General features: G+C 41.5%; 1 protein-coding gene across 3 annotated transcripts; it reads left to right on the top strand.

Moving 5' to 3' along the window:
* The first annotated feature begins 1,040 nt into the window (after nt 1-1,040).
* On the top strand, nt 1,041-19,354 carry aldh3b1 (aldehyde dehydrogenase 3 family, member B1). 3 transcript variants are annotated; one of them, XR_004569494.1, is made up of 11 exons: nt 1,041-1,280; nt 2,918-3,087; nt 9,756-9,866; nt 10,757-10,877; nt 12,108-12,193; nt 15,644-15,725; nt 16,460-16,852; nt 17,090-17,256; nt 17,788-17,887; nt 18,455-18,724; nt 18,815-19,354. XR_004569494.1 is itself a non-coding variant. In XM_034221496.1 (10 exons), the coding sequence occupies exons 2-10, from the start codon at nt 2,926-2,928 to the stop codon at nt 18,646-18,648; spliced, it is 1,416 nt and encodes a 471-aa protein (XP_034077387.1). In that variant the 5' UTR covers nt 1,041-1,280; nt 2,918-2,925; the 3' UTR covers nt 18,649-19,354. The 3 variants fall into 3 exon arrangements, 2 of the variants coding, with proteins under 2 accessions (XP_034077387.1, XP_034077399.1); XM_034221496.1 differs by having other exon boundaries at nt 18,455-19,354; XM_034221508.1 differs by lacking the exons at nt 9,756-9,866; nt 10,757-10,877; nt 12,108-12,193 and having other exon boundaries at nt 18,455-19,354.
* Nucleotides 19,355-19,420: the final 66 nt, after the last annotated feature.

The following is a 19,420-nucleotide window of genomic DNA, read 5'->3' as shown; positions in this document are numbered from 1 at the left end:
AACTGAAAACTCATCTCTTTCGACTCCACTTCGAGCATTAGAACGATTAACGAAGCACTTTTATACCAATAAAGGACTGGATTACCTAAAGCCAGTTGAGTAACACTTGAAATGTTTGGCTCTATGAAACCTGATATACTTATATGATTCTGTTTTCTTCAAGGTTGTGTCTTCCTGGTCTAATGTACTTATTGTAAGTCGCTTTGGACAAAAGCGTCAGCTAAATGCAATGTAATGTAATGTAATGTAATGTAATACCTTTAGTTACTTCACAGATGTGGATGAATGATGTGAAATATAATCAAGTGTTGAATCAGACTTTAGTTCCACCTGGAGTAAATCCACCAGCTACCCTGCAGTATACAAAGTCATTCAAACTAGCTGCACCTTCACCAGCTTTGAGAACACTTTCATGATCAATCATTATAAAACATATCATATATATTATTCTGACATGGACCAATCTGCACAATCACTAGCTGACTTTTGGTACTTAATATATTTTGATGCTAATATTTTTATACTTTTACTTGAGTAACATTTTGAATGCAGGATTTTTACTTGTAACAGAGTATTCCTACTCTCTGGTACTTGTTATTTTACTCAAGTACAAGATCAGAGTACTTCTCCCACATCTGTTTAAGCGTTGATTAAATTATATTTATTAATCCAAATCTGCAAAGTAACTAAATCCACTACATAAATGTAGTGGAGTAAAATTACACTGTTTGCCTTAGAATTGTAGTACAGAAGAAGTAGGCTACAGAGTAGCATACATTGAAATACTCAAGTTAAGTACAAGTATCTCAAACTTGTAATTAAGTACAGTACTTGAGTACATGTAGGCTACTTCGTTACTTCCCACCTCTGTTGACTTTCACTTGACTTTGATTATGAATGGAGGACTTTCTCTTGTAACGAAGTACTTTTAAAATGTAGTATTGCTACTTTAACTAAAGTAGCAAATCGGAGAGTACCACTAGTTATCACGGTTATCACCTTGATAAATGTTCGACATCATTTCTAGCTGTCCCTTACCGGGCTCCGTAGTTAGTGTAGCAATAGCTCGCCCGGTGTGTCTCTCGCCCGGTGTGTCTCTCACCTGGTGTGTCTCTCGCCTGACAGGTTGGAAGCTCGTTTTTCAGGCTGAACCAAAACCTCCCCCCCACACCCTGTCACAGGAGCTGTTAGGTCGACCGGTGTTAGAAAAGAGAACAATCCCGGGAACACTCTAGAAACTTAAACGTCCTCCCTACCATCTCCTCGGAACACAGCAGCAGGTAACGTTACTCTCTTTCGGCTTCAACTCCTCCTGGTGCTGGTAAACCGACGTTTGTGTGAAAGGCTTCATGGAAATTAAGTGTCAATTCTCGGATATACTGTTAGAACTGGATTTTTAAAATTTAATCTATTAAAATTAAGAGCCTCGCCCATCTACTTCCGACATTTGGTCCTTATTTTGGAAAAATTATGTTTGAAGTCAATGGAGAGAGAAAGATTATCTTTCGATCCCGTTTGAATTGTGCCACGAATTACACATAGCCTAGGCTATGATGTTTGTCAATCTTAAAAAAAAAAAAAAAAGTCACAGTTTGTCGTAAAACTGTTGAAATATAAGACTATGAAAAATACGCAACTAAAAAGACTACAAGTCCCAGAATCCCGGTCCCGCATGCTGGCTCTCTGTGTATGGACAGCTCTCAACCTTTATATATACAGTCTATGCTCTCAACCTGCTCTCAACATGCCTAGACTTCTAGTGATTGTCACCTCGTTTAATACTTTTTGCCTCATTCTGTTTTATTTTTTTAAAGTAGCTCTCATCCTAAAAAAGGTTGGAGACCCCTGTTATAGAACGATACATTTGACAGTTTTAAGCTTGGCCTAACATTTTATTAACCCACCTGTTCAAAGTGGGGAATGACAGACATTTTTGGAGAACCACTGCCCTAAGCACCCCCAATAAATGTATGTGTTGTGGTGGAACATTATGGGACATAATTCACCGTGGTATATAGTGTGTGTTGCACCACAGACCTGTTGGAGAGTGTACCTTGTTGTTGTTATCATTCTAGCTTGACAGTAGCAGGTAGCAAGTAGCAAGTTATTCTTTCCTCTGTAAATCTAATGGAAAATAAAGTGTGGAGTTCCATACTAAACACGCCGCCTCCGACTCCCATTCATCGGCTCTACAGTGTCTTTTTGTTGTTGTTGTGAAATTCATAATTTGAAAAATGATTGATTCGAAAATAATATGCTACAGTAGAAGTACTTCTGGGTCTCTGTGTTTCATTCAACCTCGGCTCTGTGTGTGTGCGGCACGAGCCATTTTGTGTGCGTGCGCGAGAGAATGAATGAAAAACAGGTATGAAACAAGAATAGAGTTTAAAAGGGGAGTGATTTGTAAAATATCCATAAAGAAATAGAAAATCTGTTTACAGTTCTGTTTCATGGGTGTTGAGAGATGTATCCATAGATCTCTTCATGTTGCTCTCAAAGTGCACCAGATTGATGCTTTTAACTTCAATATTTAAAAAAAGAAATAGGAAACCCCACATGTTTGAGCACCCTCCATGAAACGTCAAGCTACCCCACAGAACCCCAAAAAGAAAATCTCTGGCGCTGCCACTGCGTGGGTTACATTTAAAATGTGCCACCTGCTGCCTCAGTGTGCACCAGGAAATAGCACAAATTACATTTCTGCTGTTCTGCCGAAGTGGACCTGAAGTAAAGAGTTCCTTACTCTGGAAGACACGTCATAATACACAGGGTATTTTAGCCTTTTCACATAATTTACATGCAAATAAAACCTATAGAACACACCACTGGAAAGGGAGGACCCCAAAAAGCAAAATAGGGCCTCTTCAATGTATATATTTCTGTTAAACATGCTTTTTTGTTTGTGTGTGTTTTTCAGGTGAAAGGATGGAGACCCACAGCCAGATTCTGGACAGGTTGCGTTCTGCTTTTCGGTCCGGTATCACGGTACCAGAGGCGTTCCGTCAAGCTCAGCTAAAACAGCTCATGTCCCTGATGACAGAAAATGAAGATCAGATTTTAGATGCAATGAAGAAAGACCTCGCCAAGGTACAACACTGCTCACTCATGTGACACACACACACACACACACACACACACACACACACACACACACACACACACACACACACACACACACACACACACACACACACACACACACACACACACACACACAGCTACATACACAAACCACACATCTTTACACAACCAGCCAAAGGCCTGGCAGCGTGACGCAGCAGCCGTCCCGATGATGGTTAAACTGAACATGTTCTATAGCGGCTCTCAGCCCCCACCCTGGAGACCGTAGAGTGAGTCAGCATTTTATAGTGTTTTTTAACACTAGTTGGATGCCTGAAATTAAGGTTGTAAAATGTCATTATTACAAGCTTACAAGTTCTTTTGATTTTGTTCTACAACATAAAATACGGCCTTAAATACCAGACTGGAAAAAATCCCATTAGCTTTTTGTCAAGGCCGCCTCTAATACTTTCTAGAGCAGGGGTGTCCAAACTACGGCCCGGGTGCCAACTGCAGCACCCGGGCCTATACTTTTAGGACCAAAAGTATAATGGAATATGGCCCACACCTGAAACTTGTGCTTGTCTTATATTGTACTACTTAAATAGATATATATTTACACTGAACAAAAATATAAATGCAACACTTTTGTTTTTGCTCCCATTTTTCATGAGATGAACTCAAAGATCTAAAACATTTTCTACATACACAAAATAACCATTTCTCTCAAATATTGTTCACAAATCTGAAAAAATCTCCTTTGCCGAGATAATCCATCCCACCTCACAGGTGTGGCATATCAAGATGCTGATTAGACAGCATGATTATTGCACAGGTGTGCCTTAGGCTGGCCACAATAAAAGGCCACTCTGAAACGTGCAGTTTTGCTTTATTGGGGGGGTCTGGGGGGGTCCGAAAACCAGTCAGTATCTGGTGTGACCACCATTTGCCTCACGCAGTGCAACACATCTCCTTCGCATAGAGTTGATCAGGTTGTTGATTGTGGCCTGTGGAATCTTGGTCCACTCCTCTTCAATGGCTGTGCGAAGTTGCTGGATATTGGCAGGAACTGGAACACGCTGTCGTATACGCCGATCCAGAGCATCCCAAACATGCTCAATGGGTGACATGTCCGGTGAGTATGCTGGCCATGCAAGAACTGGGATGTTTTCAGCCTCCAGGAATTGTGTACAGATCCTTGCAACGTGGGGCCGTGCATTATCATGCTGCAACATGAGGTGATGGTCGTGGATGAATGGCACAACAATGGGCCTCAGGATCTCGTCACGGTATCTCTGTGCATTCACAATGCCATCAATAAAAGGCACCTGTGTTCGTCGTCCATAACATACGCCTGCCCATACCATAACCCCACCACCACCATGGGCCACTCGATTCACAACATTGACATCAGAAAACCGCTCACCCACTAGGGGTGTAACGGTTCACAAACATTTCGGTTCGGTACGTACCTCGGTTTTTTGGTCACGGTTCGGTTCGGTACGTTTTCGGTACAGCAGAATTTTTTTTCACAAAATAAAACATATATATATATATTTTTTAAATTATTATTAAACTGTGAATAATGTATTCACTCAAATAAATACAAAATATAATAAAATAAACATTAAGGTGCAGCATTTCGATGAACTGAAATAATCTGTATTTGAACTTTAATGTAGGCTACTAGTACTCACAAAACATAAACTATTAGATTTGGGTTTTTTATTTTTTATTAAACTGTGAATCTTCACTACAAAAAATATAAAATAAAATAAAATAAACATTAAGGTGCAGCTTTTCGATTCACTGAAATAATCTGTATTTGAACTGTACTGTACCTGAGCAGCCAGGTTGACATTAGGACTTGCTTGTCATTGTATTTTCATGTTTTTTTAAAGAAAGATGAACTTGTCCACATTGCTTGCCGAAAGGGCAGATCTGCTGGCACTAACAATGTCTCCTGCTGTGGAGAACACCCTCTCTAGGGACAGAGGTAGCCGATACAGCCAGGTAGCGCTTTGCTAACATGGCAACATAAGGATATTTGGTGTTTGTAACAGCTTTGGCTCGGTCTGAACTCTCTGCGAGTGGTGGAGGCTTACATGCTAGCGGGAGTTGGGTTTGCAGTTCAGTCTTTTTTTCTTTTGGTACCGGTGATATTCACGTTCGGGTGATGCCTTTTCAAGAGTGTGCTAGCTTGATGTATTGCCAGCCGCGTAACCAATTTTAGTTGAACAATGCCGACAAACAGCTTTGGTTCGGTCCACCTGTCTTTGTCCTTCATCCTTGTACGTAACTGCGAAACCAAAATGTTCTCAAACCGGAGACTTCAATGATGCTGGAGGATTTTCGAGCTCAACTTTATCTGCGTTTGCCATTAATTTTCGACAGTTCCTCAAATTACTGACTACATTTGAACGCATCCCTCTGACCAGCTCTCATAGTATGCCTCGCATCCAATTAAATGACTTGCTCGCTCTATGACGCGTTGAACCCAATGTGAGCAAATTACTCTGAATGCTGCGACGCAGCACCTGAGATTACTTCCAAAAAGTTGTTCACGTTCTCAATTTTTTACGTTTAACGTTATATTCGTTCGGTACACTTCGGTACACACCTGTACCGAACCGAAGGGCCCGTACCGAATAATTTCGGTACGGGTACGTGTACCGTTACACCCCTATCACCCACACAACGCCACACACGCTGTCTGCCATCTGCCCTGAACAGTGAAAACCAGGATTCATCCGTGAAGAGAACACCTCTCCAACGTGCCAGACGCCATCGAATGTGAGCATTTGCCCACTCAAGTCGGTTACGACGACGAACCGGAGTCAGGTCGAGACCCCGATGAGGACGACGAGCATGCAGATGAGCTTCCCTGAGACGGTTTCTGACAGTTTGTGCAGAAATTCTTTGGTTATGCAAACCGATTGTTGCAGCAGCTGTCCGAGTGGCTGGTCTCAGACGATCTTGGAGGTGAACAGGCTGGATGTGGAGGTCCTGGGCTGCGGTTGTGAGGCCGGTTGGATGTACTGCCACATTCTCTGAAACCTCTTTGGAGACGGCTTATGGTAGAGAAATGAACATTCAATTCACGGGCAACAGCTCTGGTGGACATTCCTGCTGTCAGCATGCCAATTGCACGCTCCCTCAAAACTTGCGACATCTGTGGCATTGTGCTGTGTGATAAAACTGAACATTTCAGAGTGGCCTTTTATTGTGGCCAGCCTAAGGCACACCTGTGCAATAATCATGCTGTCTAATCAGCATCTTGATATGCCACACCTGTGAGGTGGGATGGCTTATCTCGGCAAAGGAGAAGTGCTCACTATCACAGATTTTTTCAGATTTGTGAACAATATTTGAGAGAAATGGTTATTTTGTGTATATAGAAAATGTTTTAGATCTTTGAGTTCATCTCATGAAAAATGGGAGCAAAAACAAAAGTGTTGCATTTATATTTTTGTTCAGTGTAATATATATCACACAGTAGTGTTCATGTGGTTATAAGCCCACTTTTCAAATAAATTCAGTCAATTAAAGCTAAAAACATTTTTATTGATGCAAAAAAGCCCAATATGTTATTTACATAGCTTGCTTGAAATATTCCCTTCATATATCCCCTTATTATAATCAATCTGAAGCCTCTGTTTTAAGGAACGAGCTGCTAACACTTTTTGTAACTAAATAAATGAAATCCTTTGGAGAGCTGTTTATTTTCTTAAAGCATATTCAAGTATCGAGGCCTTTGTATGTTTTTCTGTATGTGGCCCTCAGTGAAAAATGTTTGGACTCCCCTGATCTAGAGCAGTGTTTCTCAAACTTTTTCATACCAAGGACCACTTAACCAATACAATACACTCACGGACCACCTAACTCCCCAAATATCCCACAACAATAGGCCTGCTTACCACTCCAATAACAAAGTAATAATAATAAATAATAATAATGTATTACATTTTTTATTAGAGCGCTTTTACAGGTGCTCAAAGCGCTTTACATTACACATATTAGACATGTAAATGCGGGTGAAGTGTCTTGCCCAAGGACACAACGGCCTGACGCAGTGGCGGCCGAGGCGGGATTCGAACTGGAGTTCACCAACGCCCCTTGATCTGATGACCAACGCTCTAACCACTGCGCCAAAACCACCCCTAGTACAGCCTAATAATGACAGCTTAACCTTCTAACCTCGCCACACATTAAATCAACAATACATTAAATCAACAATACAAATACAGTGGGGCAAAAATGGATTTAGTCAGCCACCAATTGTGCAAGTTCTCCCACTTAAAAAGATGAGAGAGGCCTGTAATTTTCATCCTAGGTACACTTCAACTATGAGAGACAGAATGGGGGGAAAGAATCCAGGAAATCACATTGTAGGATTTTTAATGAATTAATTGGTAAATTCCTCGGTAAAATAAGTATTTGGTCACCTACAAACAAACAAGATTTCTGGCTCTCACAGACCTGTAACTTCTTCTTTAAGAGCCTCCTCTGTCCTCCACTCGTTAACTGTATTAATGGCACCTGTTTGAACTCGTTATCAGTATAAAAGACACCTGTCCACAACCTCCACTATGGCCAAGACCAAAGAGCTGTCAAAGGACACAAAATGGTAGACCTGCACCAGGCTGGGAAGACTGAATCTGCAATAGGTAAGCAGCTTGGGTGAAGAAATCAACTGTGGGAGCAATTATTAGAAAATGGAAGACATACAAGACCACTGATAATCTCCCTCGATCTGGGGCTCCACGCAAGATCTCACCCCGTGGGGTCAAAATGATCACAAGAACGGTGAGCAAAAATCCCAGAACCACACGGGGGGACCTAGTCAATGACCTGCAGAGAGCTGGGACCAAAGTAACAAAGGCTACCATCAGTAACACACTACGCCGCCAGGGACTCAAATCCTGCAATGCCAGACGTGTCCCCCTGCTTAAGCCAGTACATGTCCAGGTCCGTCTGAAGTTTGCTAGAGAGCATTTAGATGATCCAGAAGAGGATTGGGAGAATGTCATATGGTCAGATGAAACCAAAATAGAACTTTTTGGTAAAAACTCAACTAGACGTGTTTGGAGGAGAAAGAATGCTGAGTTGCATCCAAAGAACACCATACCTACTGTGAAACATGGGGGTGGAAACATCATGCTTTGGGGCTGTTTTTATGCAAAGGGACCAGGACGACTGATCCGTGTAAAGGAAAGAATGAATGGGGCCATGTATCGTGAGATTTTGAGTGACAACCTCCTTCCATCAGCAAGGGCATTGAAGATGAAACGTGGCTGGGTCTTTCAGCATGACAATGATCCCAAACACACCGCCTGGGCAACGAAGGAGTGGCTTCGTAAGAAGCATTTCAAGGTCCTGGAGTGGCCTAGCCAGTCTCCAGATCTCAACCCCATAGCAAATCTTTGGAGGGAGTTGAAAGTCCGTGTTGCCCAGCGACAGCCCAAAAACATCGCTGCTCTAGAGGAGATCTGCATGGAGGAATGGGCCAAAATACCAGCAACAGTGTGTGAAAACCTTGTGAAGACTTACAGAAAACGTTTGACCTCTGTCATTGCCAACAAAGGGTATATAACAAAGTATTGAGATGAACTTTTGTTATTGACCAAATACTTATTTTCCACCATAATTTGCAAATAAATTCTTTAAAAATCAGACAATGTGATTTTCTGGAATTTTTTTCTTCTCATTCTGTCTCTCATAGTTGAGGTATACCTAAGATGAAAATTACAGGCCTCATCTTTTTAAGTGGGAGAACTTGCACAATTGGTGGCTGACTAAATACTTTTTTGCCCCACTGTACATATTATATAAGCATTTAGTTCAAATGCGATTTAAATTGCTCATAGGTTTTTACACCTCTTATAAAATGTAGACTACATTTATTACGGAGTTTATGTCCGAGCCGACAGACTCTCAGATCGTTGGCTACTGAGAGAAATGCAAAATACACCGCATGTAGTACGACACAAACCTCCGCTGTGGATTTTCAAAACGAAATACAGTAAAACTATGGTCGCAGGCCCAAGTTTAACACTCTCAGGTCTAAGCCATGTTTTCACATGTTAGACTCGCCTGGGCTTTTTTTGTAAAAATGCTATTAAAACATGAACCTTGGTGACAATCGGGCTGGCCTGCATGGTCTGCCTACAAAACAAAAATAAAAGAGTTTTTGCAGCCCCAACAACAGCCTCTGATCATCAACAGACTTCATGCAATGCTTCATCGGATGCATATTTAGATAATAATCTCTATCTCACTCCTAACATCTAAATCTACTTCCAGCATGGATAAATGTTCATTTCAAATGTGAAATTTTACCAATACACTCACGGACCACTGGGAGGCGTTCACAGACCACCAGTGGTCCGAGGACCACACTTTGAGACACACTGATCCAGAGGAACCTCACCCACCAGCTGAACCTGTGGACCCATTCTCTAACACCCCACATGCGGGATACCCACTTAAAGTTTCAGCCAAAAGGCGATTGTGTCGAGGGAGCCCTTGTGATGCTCACTATTAACGAAGTGAATGATGGAAGTTAAAATGCGACCTACTGTAGGATGTATCTTCCCTTTCTAGCTGATCATTATTAACCTTCAGTTTGGGGGTTTGCAGCCCTGAATATTATGAAGAACTAACCTGCCTCTCTTATTGTTGTTCTTGCACTTCAGCCCAAATTTGAGTCCGTCATAGCTGAGGTGGATATGGTGATCAATGAGCTGCACTTCACCATCGCTAACCTGAACAGCTGGATGCAGCCGGAGTACGTCAGCAAGAACCTGGTAGGGTTAATATAGCATTTATTAAACCTGGCTATTGCAAGGCAAGGCCAGTTTATTTATATAGCACCTTTCAACACAAAGCAATTCAAAGTGCTTTACAAAAACGAAAGACATTAATAAAATGTCATTTAAAATCATTAAAAAGATAATAAAATAAACATTAAAAGAAAAAATACATGGATAAAAGTTACAGTGCAGTTTAAGATATGAACAGCTCAATTAAAAGCAGCGACAAAAAGAAAAGTCTTCAGCCTGGATTTAAAAGTAGTCAGAGTTGCAGCGGACCTGCAGGTTTCTGGGAGTTTGTTCCAGATATTTGGAGCATAATAACTGAACGCTGCTTCTCCATGTTTAGTTCTGACTCTGGGGACAGAAAGCTGACCAGTCCCTGAAGACCTGCGAGATCTGGATGGTTCATAATTTAGCAGGAGGTCAGAAATGTAATTTGGGCCTAAACCATTCAGTGCTTTATAAACCAGCAGCAGTATTTTGAAATCTATTCTTTGACACACAGGAAGCCAGTGTAAAGACTTCAGAACAGGAGTGATGTGATCCACTTTCTTAGTGTTAGTGAGGACTCGAGCAGCAGCGTTCTGAATTAGCTGCAGCTTTCTAATAGATTTTTTAGTGAGACCTGTGAAGACACCATTACAGTAGTCCAGTCTACTGAAGATAAAAGCATGGACAAGTTTTTCCAAATCCTGCTGTGACATTAGTCTTTTAATCCTAGATATATTCTTTAGGTGATAGTAGGCTGATTTAGTAACAGTTTTAATGTGAATTATTATTCGGTCCTCGAAAAAATGTATGATTGTAAAGTGTATATATATATACCCACAAAAAATAGTTTTCCTTTGCTCTATCATTTATTTGTCTTTGTCCATTTTCAGGCCACAAAGCTAGATGATTGTTTTGTGCGGAGGGAGCCGTTGGGGGTGGTGTTGATCATCGGCCCATGGAACTACCCCCTGCAGCTCCTCCTCTCACCTCTGATCGCAGCCATTGGTGCAGGTATGGTCCACACCCGTATCACCACAGTATTACAGTTTTTAAAGCAACTAACATACACATCAATACCGCAGACACGCCTATGGGAGAAAGACCCTCTGATAGGATGCCTATTTTACCCCTGGGCCACGGCTGCCAAATATACAATATAGTGACCTAAAGTGAACTGGAAGCGCGAAAACTCATTTTAGGGTTTAAAGACTAATTTCCACACCACTGAGTGTAAAAGTTACTAAATTAACCAGCTAGTCTCTGACTGTAATCTTTCACGGTAAACAGCTGCATGTTGTTGGCAACAACAACATGATGAGAGCATTGATAGAGTACCAAAAAGGCCAGAAATAAGTTACTATTTTAGCAATTCCAGGTTCCATGTCCCTTTCAACGGTGTTTCGAATGAGTTTCTGCTCAGCGGTTGCTGAAATGAGACTACAAAACGTCATTACTCCAAACATTAGCCCCCTTTAGCTTAGCGGAGGTGATGTGAAGTCATGTGACCGCAATGTAGTTTGTTTGTAGCCAATGTTTTATTACTTCTGCTGATTGCAATTAAGCTTCAACTATTATAAAAGTGGTGTTTATCCTGCTGAACATGTTGGTATCATTAAAGCGTGTTTGCCACAGATCTTATTTTCTGCAATATTACACACTTCAATCAGACATGTGATCCATTTTGATTATACATTATGTATTGTTCCAGCTGTAGGTCGAAGTGCCACAAAGTTAGCGGCTTGGTTATTCACTTGTAGTGCGTCTGTATCTTAGTTATCTATTGGCAAGAGATGAGTTAGTAGGTCAGTGTAAGGGTGTCCTGGTTGTACAGACAGGCTGCCAGCTCAGAGTGGATCCTGAGAGATTATTTTACATCAAGTATGTAGCTTCTTGTGTAATAAACGTCATTGATCTGTTTAATGTGTTGTTGAGACAAAAGCATGTCCTTACTTGACACCATTATACATCTACTTCCTCATTCTTCTGTAAAGGTCATTATTCATCAAGACACTCTGTTCCAATGTAATAGGCAGTTGTCAAAACAAGAAACCTGATCCTAAACATGTGTAGTATATGTGCTGCCTTTTTATAGGGTCCCTGATATAGTGTTGAGGGGCTCCACATGCACAGACTGCAAAGATAACACGTGGCTTAGGATCTTACTCTGGGCATTTCTCACCTCCTGAAACAGGTCGTGTGGATTTCTGCTTCCTGTACTGACTGAGAAATGTTGTTGTCTAGGTAACTGTGCCATCCTCAAGCCTTCAGAGGTCAGCGCCGCCACAGATGCTCTTGTCGCAGAGCTCATCCCAAAATATATGTCTCAGGTAAAGCAACAGCAAGATTGTACATGGTTTGAATCCAGGAAGTATAACACTAAGGCTCTCCTGTCAACAGAAGGATTAGAATCTTTATTTGTGACTCATGCTAAATACTCTGTTACAAGTAAAGTCCTGCATTCAAACTCTTTCTTAAGCAAAAGTATTTACATCAAAATGAACTTAAAGTACAATGAACAGTAATCTAATCACACTCTCGCAGACTTTTCCGGTGATTCTAAAGTAGATGACAATGTATGTGTGTCGCTTAAGAGGAAAAGATGCCTGGTTTTTTGTTGTTGTTATTACTGTCAGGAAATGTACAACCTAACCCTGGTCCGCCCAGTAGTGGTAGTCAGATCGCTACTCCTGCTGATTTTAAAGCTAGATCTGGGTTGGGTTTCATCCACTTGAATGTGCGCAGTCTGTTAGGTAAACTAGATTTTGTCTGTATCTGGGCGAGCTCGACTGACGCTGACGTCATTGTCTTATCAGAGACGTGGCTAAATAAATCTATTTTGGCCTCTGACATTGCCTTAAATGGTTTTAATGTGTATCGTACCGACCGGCCTAATAAAGGTGGTGGCGTTGCCATTTATGTTAAGAATAAGTTCAGTGTAACCGCTGTAGTTTCCAAATCGATCAGTAAGCAATTTGAATTTTTAGCCTTAAATATAGAAGTGGCAAAGGGTCAACAGGTCATGGTCGTGGGCTGTTACAGACCCCCCTCAGCTGTCAAAGACTCCTTGTCTTCACTAGCAAATATGTTATCGCAACTAGACTACAAGGAAATAGTGCTACTTGGAGATTTTAACTGGGACTGGTTAACTGCAGTGTCAGAGGATTTTAAAAACCTTTGTATCTCTTTAAATGTTACTCAGATTGTTGACAGTCCTACTCGCCCTAATATTAAGTCCCCTAATAAATCCTCCCTAATTGATCTCATTTTAACTAATGTTCCCTATAAATACTCAGCTGTGGGAGTATTTACGAATGATCTGAGTGACCACTGTGTTGTAGCCACAATTAGGGACACTAAGGTCCAAAAGGTTAAACCTCGTATTATCATCAAGAGAGACATAAAACATTTTGTGGAGCAGGGTTTTGTGCATGATCTGTTTGGGTTTGATTGGGGTAAAATCGATCTGTGTGCTGATGTAGAAACCGCATGGTCTTATTTTTATCTTGGTTTTATGGAAATTATAGATAGACATGCACCTCTGCGTACATTTAGAGTGAAGGGACGAAACAATCCTTGGTTTTCTGCTGAATTATCTATTCTCCTACATGAGAGAAACAAGGCCTGGGCAAAGGCTAGGAATTCAGGCTCAGAGGTAGAATGGCTGCGTTTTAGGCAGCTAAGAAATAGCTTCACTTCACATGTCAAAAGTGCTAAATCTAAGTATTATCTGTCAGTTACCACAAAGAACCTGAACAACCCTAGAAAATTCTGGAAAGCCATAAAATCGATATCCACCGGTGATATCCGTAATGAGCTACCTCTGTGCCTTACCACAGTATCTGGCACTATATCGGATAGGACCACCATACTAAATTGTTTTAATGAGCATTTTGTGTCCTGTGGCTCTCTGTTTCATTCTGTTTCTAATTCTGCTTCTGTGAACACCACAGTCGGTGACTCAGAACAATGTGGTCTGGAAAACCCCTTCAGTTTTACTCCTTTTACTGTTGATGTTGTTCGTGAAGTCTTAACCAAGCTAGATCCTAAAAAGCCGGCTGGTCCGGACAACGTAGAACCTTTCTTTTTAAAGATAGCTGCAGATTTTATTGCTCCACCTCTTACTACTCTTTTTAACCTCTCCCTCAGCACGAACAAAATCCCAAAAGTATGGAAGTCAGCTTATGTCCTGCCACGACTAAAAGGAGGGGAGGCCACCTTATTAAACAATTATAGACCCATCTCTAAGTTGTCAGTTCTGGCCAAGGTTCTTGAACGCCTAGTGAGTGAACAGGTAAAGGAGTTTTTATGTAACAATGACATCCTGTCTAAACATCAGTCAGGCTTCAGAAAGCAACATAGCACCATCACTGCCACAATGAAAGTGGTAAATGATATTACGAGTATTTTAGATAATAAGCAGAGTTGTGCAGCTCTATTTGTTGACCTATCCAAAGCTTTTGATACTGTCGATCATCGCATTTTGAAGCAAAGGCTGGTCAGTATAGGCATGTCCAGCCATGCAGTGGGGTGGTTTGTAAACTACCTCTCTGAAAGATCCCAATGTGTTCAGTTTGATGGGCTGTCTTCTGAGTGGTTAACCATCACTAATGGTGTTCCTCAAGGTTCAGTTTTAGGTCCGCTATTATTCTCGATCTATATTAATAGTTTAGGTGAAAATGTCGAAGGAGCAACCTTACATGTTTATGCGGACGATACCGTTATGTACTGTGCAGGTCCCTCGATTAACGAGGCTGTTGTTAAATTACAGGCTGTTTTTAACATTATTCAGGCTCAGCTCTCTGAGCTTAAGCTTCTTTTAAATGTGGATAAAACCAAGGTAATGCTCTTTTCTAAAGCTAAAGCTAAAAATACACCAGAGACTGCTTTGGATATTGTAACTACGCAAGGAATACAACTTGAAGTGGTTACCTGTTACAAATACTTGGGTATCTGGCTTGATGACTGTCTCACTTTTAAACGTCATGTCAATAACCTGCTTAAAAAGCTGAGGGTTAGGCTAGGTTTCTTTTTCAGAAATAAGTCCTGTTTCTCGCTTGAGGCCAGGAAAAGGCTAGTCACTGTGACCTTTTTACCTGTGCTGGATTATGGTGATTTGTTATATATGAATGCACCTGCCAATTACCTGAGCAAGTTAGATGCTGCTATCACAGTGCACTGAGATTTTTGACAAATTGTAAAGCACTTACGCATCACTGTACCCTGTATACCAAGGCGGTTATGCCATCACTTACTGTACGGAGGCTCAGTCACTGGTACATTTTCATTTACAAAGCCATGTTGGATAAACTACCATCTTATATCTGCTCCCTGATCTCTCTGCGAATTGAAAGTACTTATTGCCTGAGATCGCATGCTGTGGTTTTATTAAATGTGCCAAGTGCTAGGACTGTCTTAGGGAAGAAAGCTTTTAGATGTGCAGCTCCACTAACATGGAACAGTCTGCAAAAAGAATGGAAAATTACCACGCTAGTACCACTACATGTTTTTAAAGCTCGGTTGGTTGCTACAAAATCAGATGCTGTTGGTACCTGTACTTGTGGTTAGATATGTAAATTGTAATCCCTGTACATTTTGCTGTATCATGTCCTTTTGTTGTTCTGTTGTTTATGTCTTCTTGTGGAACCTACTGCTGCAGGTCTCCCTTGAAAAAGAGATCATTGATCTCAATGGGATTTTACCTGGATAAATAAAGGTTTTGAATTGAATTGAAATACACAGTATATATGTACAGTACTTTGTATGATCCTGTGCTACAGGACTGTTATGCTGTAGTCCGCGGGGCAGCAGAGGAGACCAAGGCTCTACTGAAGAACCGATTCGACCACATCTTCTACACAGGTAAACAATGAGTCATTCTTCTCATATGTCCTTTACACAAAATATCACAAAGTGGACTTGAGCTAAGAACATATCAAGGCTAAGATCCAAAAAACACCACTGCTATCAACAGATTTGGGTTAGAAGTTTATATAATGAACAATTTATCGAGGGTGCGCAACACGAATCCATCTACACTCATGTGGTTCATGCAGTAAAAACTCATGTTGTCTGTATACCCAGTGCATTCAACTGATCAAAGCTGTTTTGATGGTTTCAGCTGTAAGAGGAAGACAGTGTTTTGTCTTTATTTCAAAATAACATAGTCTGCTGTTATCACCCTGCATTTAATTAACTTCTGTTATTGATCTACCATTTTTATTTTCATCCGTTCACATTCCTGTCAAGGTCATTAGCATCTTTAGAGGCAAGTTTTAACCAAGTCTTTGAATATTGGAGAATTTAAATCTGTCTTTCATTTGACTAAGCTGTGATGGAGGACTGGAGGCGGGGCTTAAGGAAAATGCAAGTGTGCCTGGTCTAAGATTCCTGGGTATTTGTTGTACCTACAGTCAGTCCATATTTAGTTTCATGCGCTACTGAGCAACTTTCATAGGAAAGAACGAAGTCCCGCCTCATACGTGTTTCTATCTCTCTCTATGCTCCCATGCTTCGATCACTTGGTCTGGAGCTACATATCTGGAGTACTAGCAGCCACATTATCATAAGCTCATGAACCCTTCCCTCTGACTCAGGTTCTCAGGCCGTGGCTCGCCACATCCTGCATGCGGCCGCGGACCACCTGACCCCTGTGACCTTGGAGCTGGGTGGGAAGTGTCCGTGCCTGATATACGGTAAGGTGAACATCACCTACGCCGCGCGCCGGCTGGCCTGGTCAAAGTTCTTTAACACGGGCCAGAGCTGTGTGGCTCCGGACTTCTTGGTGTGCTCGAAGGCCACCAGGGACGCCCTGCTGCCCGCACTGAGACAAACCCTGGAGGATTTCTACAGCAAGGAGCCCGAGAGCTCCGCCGACCTGCCACGCATCGTGTCCCCAAGACACTGGACCCGACTCATGGAGCTGCTCAAGAGGTCCAAGGGAAAGGTGGTGATGGGAGGAGAGAGCAACGAGGAGAACAAGTACATCGGTGGGTAGAGAAACAAGTAAATGAACATTTTGTTCAGATTAGTGGGAAAGTGAGTCGCAAAACGGTGTGTAAAATGCAAAACACACATGGACTTGAGATCCACAAATAAAAACTGGATTCACAAATGCTTGATCGAAAGTTTAGAAAGATATTCGCTTTTTTAATATATTCACATATATTCTTTTATTTGTGGAACTTGAAGAATGTTGTGTTTATAAATCTCTTTGCTTGTGTCAGCTCCCACAGTGCTGGTGGACGTGGCTGAAGATGACGCTCTGATGGAGGAGGAGATCTTCGGCCCCTTCCTGCCCATCCTCACCGCAGAGACTCTGGAGGAAGCCATCGCCTTAATCAACCGTCAAGAGAAGCCACTGGCCCTCTACGTGTTCTCTGAAGAGTCCTCTGTAAGTACACAGAAACACCTCAGAGACGCATTTTCTTTGATATCTACGTTTACTTTATATCCAGAGAGTGAGCCAAAGTAAACAAACAGTATAGGTGATAGCAAACATCCTCGTTCCAATGCAACGTTTTGAGATCTGTATGGATGTGTTGACTCTGATGGAGGCGAGTGGACTTGAATACAGAGTTTTTACCCACTTTATAAAACTAGGTCCAGATTTGAACTTTTCGATAGTACTGCAAAGAGACACGATCTAATGCCTGACATGCATCGAGTGACAGAAGCATTGCCTTCTCTCCTTTAGATTGTACATGCTCATTACATGTAATACTCTCCATGGATTATCCCCATCATATCTCCAGTCATAATCCAGTTTGGTCTGGGTGTGTAACATGATTAATCATTTCATTTACCATTCTCCAAAGTATGGCAGTCAGTATGCGGAGATCACTATTCAGCTTCAACATCCTGCTGTCCCTGTTTTGACTTCCTGTTGTCTCTTATTTGACGCCACGTTGTCTCCGCTCTGAAGGTGGTGAACACGGTGCTGGAGAAGAGCAGCAGCGGAGGATTCTGCTCCAATGACGGGATCATCCACATGGCGCTGCCAACGCTGCCTTTCGGGGGTGTAGGTAAGGGACACAAAACACACAGTACATGTACAGTATAGAGTGGTGCAGTGATGACGTAGGCTCACCCTAAAGTTAGCTTTTGGAATATTGTTGAAAATAAGATCTGTGGCAAACACACACATTGTTCAGTGGGAAAATAATTTGTTATAATAATTGAAGCCTAAATGGAATCACCAGAAGTGAAAAGCTAACGTCAGGCAATAAACAAACCACTTTACCACCGCCAAGCTAAAGGTGGCTAGTGTTTGGCGTGATGATGTATAGTAGTCTAATTTAGTCACTTGTTAGCAACAGCTGATTTTAGGACACTTAGTGTTTGCAGTTCATTTTCTTTTTCCTTTGCACATTCTAACCCTACTTTAACTTCTTATGTTTACATGAAAATGTTTCTTATATATTTGTTATTATTATTTATCTTTTATTTCCTTCTGAAATGAAGCAACTGTCCAGTAACCCAATTTCTCCGGGGATAAAAAAAGTATTCTGATTCTAAAAAATAATTATTAACTTAATTATAAAAAGAGGCCGTTTAAGATGCTGGATCACGGTTCTGACCCCTCCTTCCAGGGGCCAGCGGTTTCGGCAGTTACCACGGCCGCTGGGGCTTTGAGACCCTCAGCCACCAGAGGGCCGTCATGCTGCGGGGGTGGACCTTGGAGAGACTCAACGGCCTGCGCTACCCCCCCCTACACAGAGGACAAGCTGAGCTGGCTGCGCTGGACCACCTCTGCCAAACCCAGCTGCTCACTCATGTGATGTGAGACCTTGTTAAGGCATCTGCTGTAACTCTATACACGTTCAAAAGCAGTTGACTTGAAGACGAGGGAACCCGATGTGGTAAAATGCTGAATCATTTCCGAGTTTTAGAACTGATTCCTGCACCTCTCTATAATGAGCACGGACTAATGTTGGCGTTTGTTTTCCCAGATGGAGCTCCTGTATTTCCCCAATGTGTTTCTGTCTCATGCAGAGCAGTACCGCTGGTCAGTTAACCTCACTGTCATATTTTCTGAAGGATTCAAAAGTGATATATTTGTTCCTTTTTGACAACTGTTTGCCTCTTATGTGTGTGTACGCCTAGGAGGCTATAAACCTGATTCTCATTGTGTGTGTGTTGTTTGGGATATACTGTGATTAATCATGTGTTGGTTGATTGTGTGTATTACTGGGTGTTTCGCCCCTGTCTCTTAGCATGACACGTCTTTTTGCCACTATTATATTGTGTATTTCTATTGAGTTTGATACATCCACACTTCATTTGAAGTCATTGATAATGTACAGCTTTATTTTATTAGTGAAACCTTTTAAAATGGCTGATCTGTTTAATACACTGATATTTTGACCTGGATAAATAGAGAATGGGATTACAGCGTTTTTGTTTTTTTCACCTTATTGGGTTACTTGACACTGTAAATGTTTATACTGTTTTCCATGAAATACTACTAATAAATAAAAAATCGTCTTTTATTGATGAACAATTTGTTTGAAAAAGCAAACACCCATATTCTGCTCATTTTCAGGTTCATTTAGTGC

The sequence above is a fragment of the Gymnodraco acuticeps genome, unplaced genomic scaffold (genome assembly GCF_902827175.1).
Source record: "Gymnodraco acuticeps unplaced genomic scaffold, fGymAcu1.1, whole genome shotgun sequence".
Classification (NCBI taxonomy): Eukaryota; Metazoa; Chordata; class Actinopteri; order Perciformes; family Bathydraconidae; genus Gymnodraco; species Gymnodraco acuticeps.
The sequence above is the reverse complement of the archived record's forward strand: the minus strand, read 5'-3'. Positions and strand labels throughout refer to the sequence as shown.

What these genes read in the sequence shown, in the direction of transcription:
- aldh3b1 (XM_034221496.1), top strand. Translation starts at nt 2,926, where the DNA reads ATGGAGACCCACAGCCAGATTCTGGACAGGTTGCGTTCTGCTTTTCGG. An exon ending in AGTACGTCAGCAAGAACCTG is followed by an intron (nt 9,867 to 10,756) that starts GTAGGGTTAATA and finishes GTCCATTTTCAG; the next exon opens with GCCACAAAGCTAGATGATTG. An exon ending in TCCCAAAATATATGTCTCAG is followed by an intron (nt 12,194 to 15,643) that starts GTAAAGCAACAG and finishes CCTGTGCTACAG; the next exon opens with GACTGTTATGCTGTAGTCCG.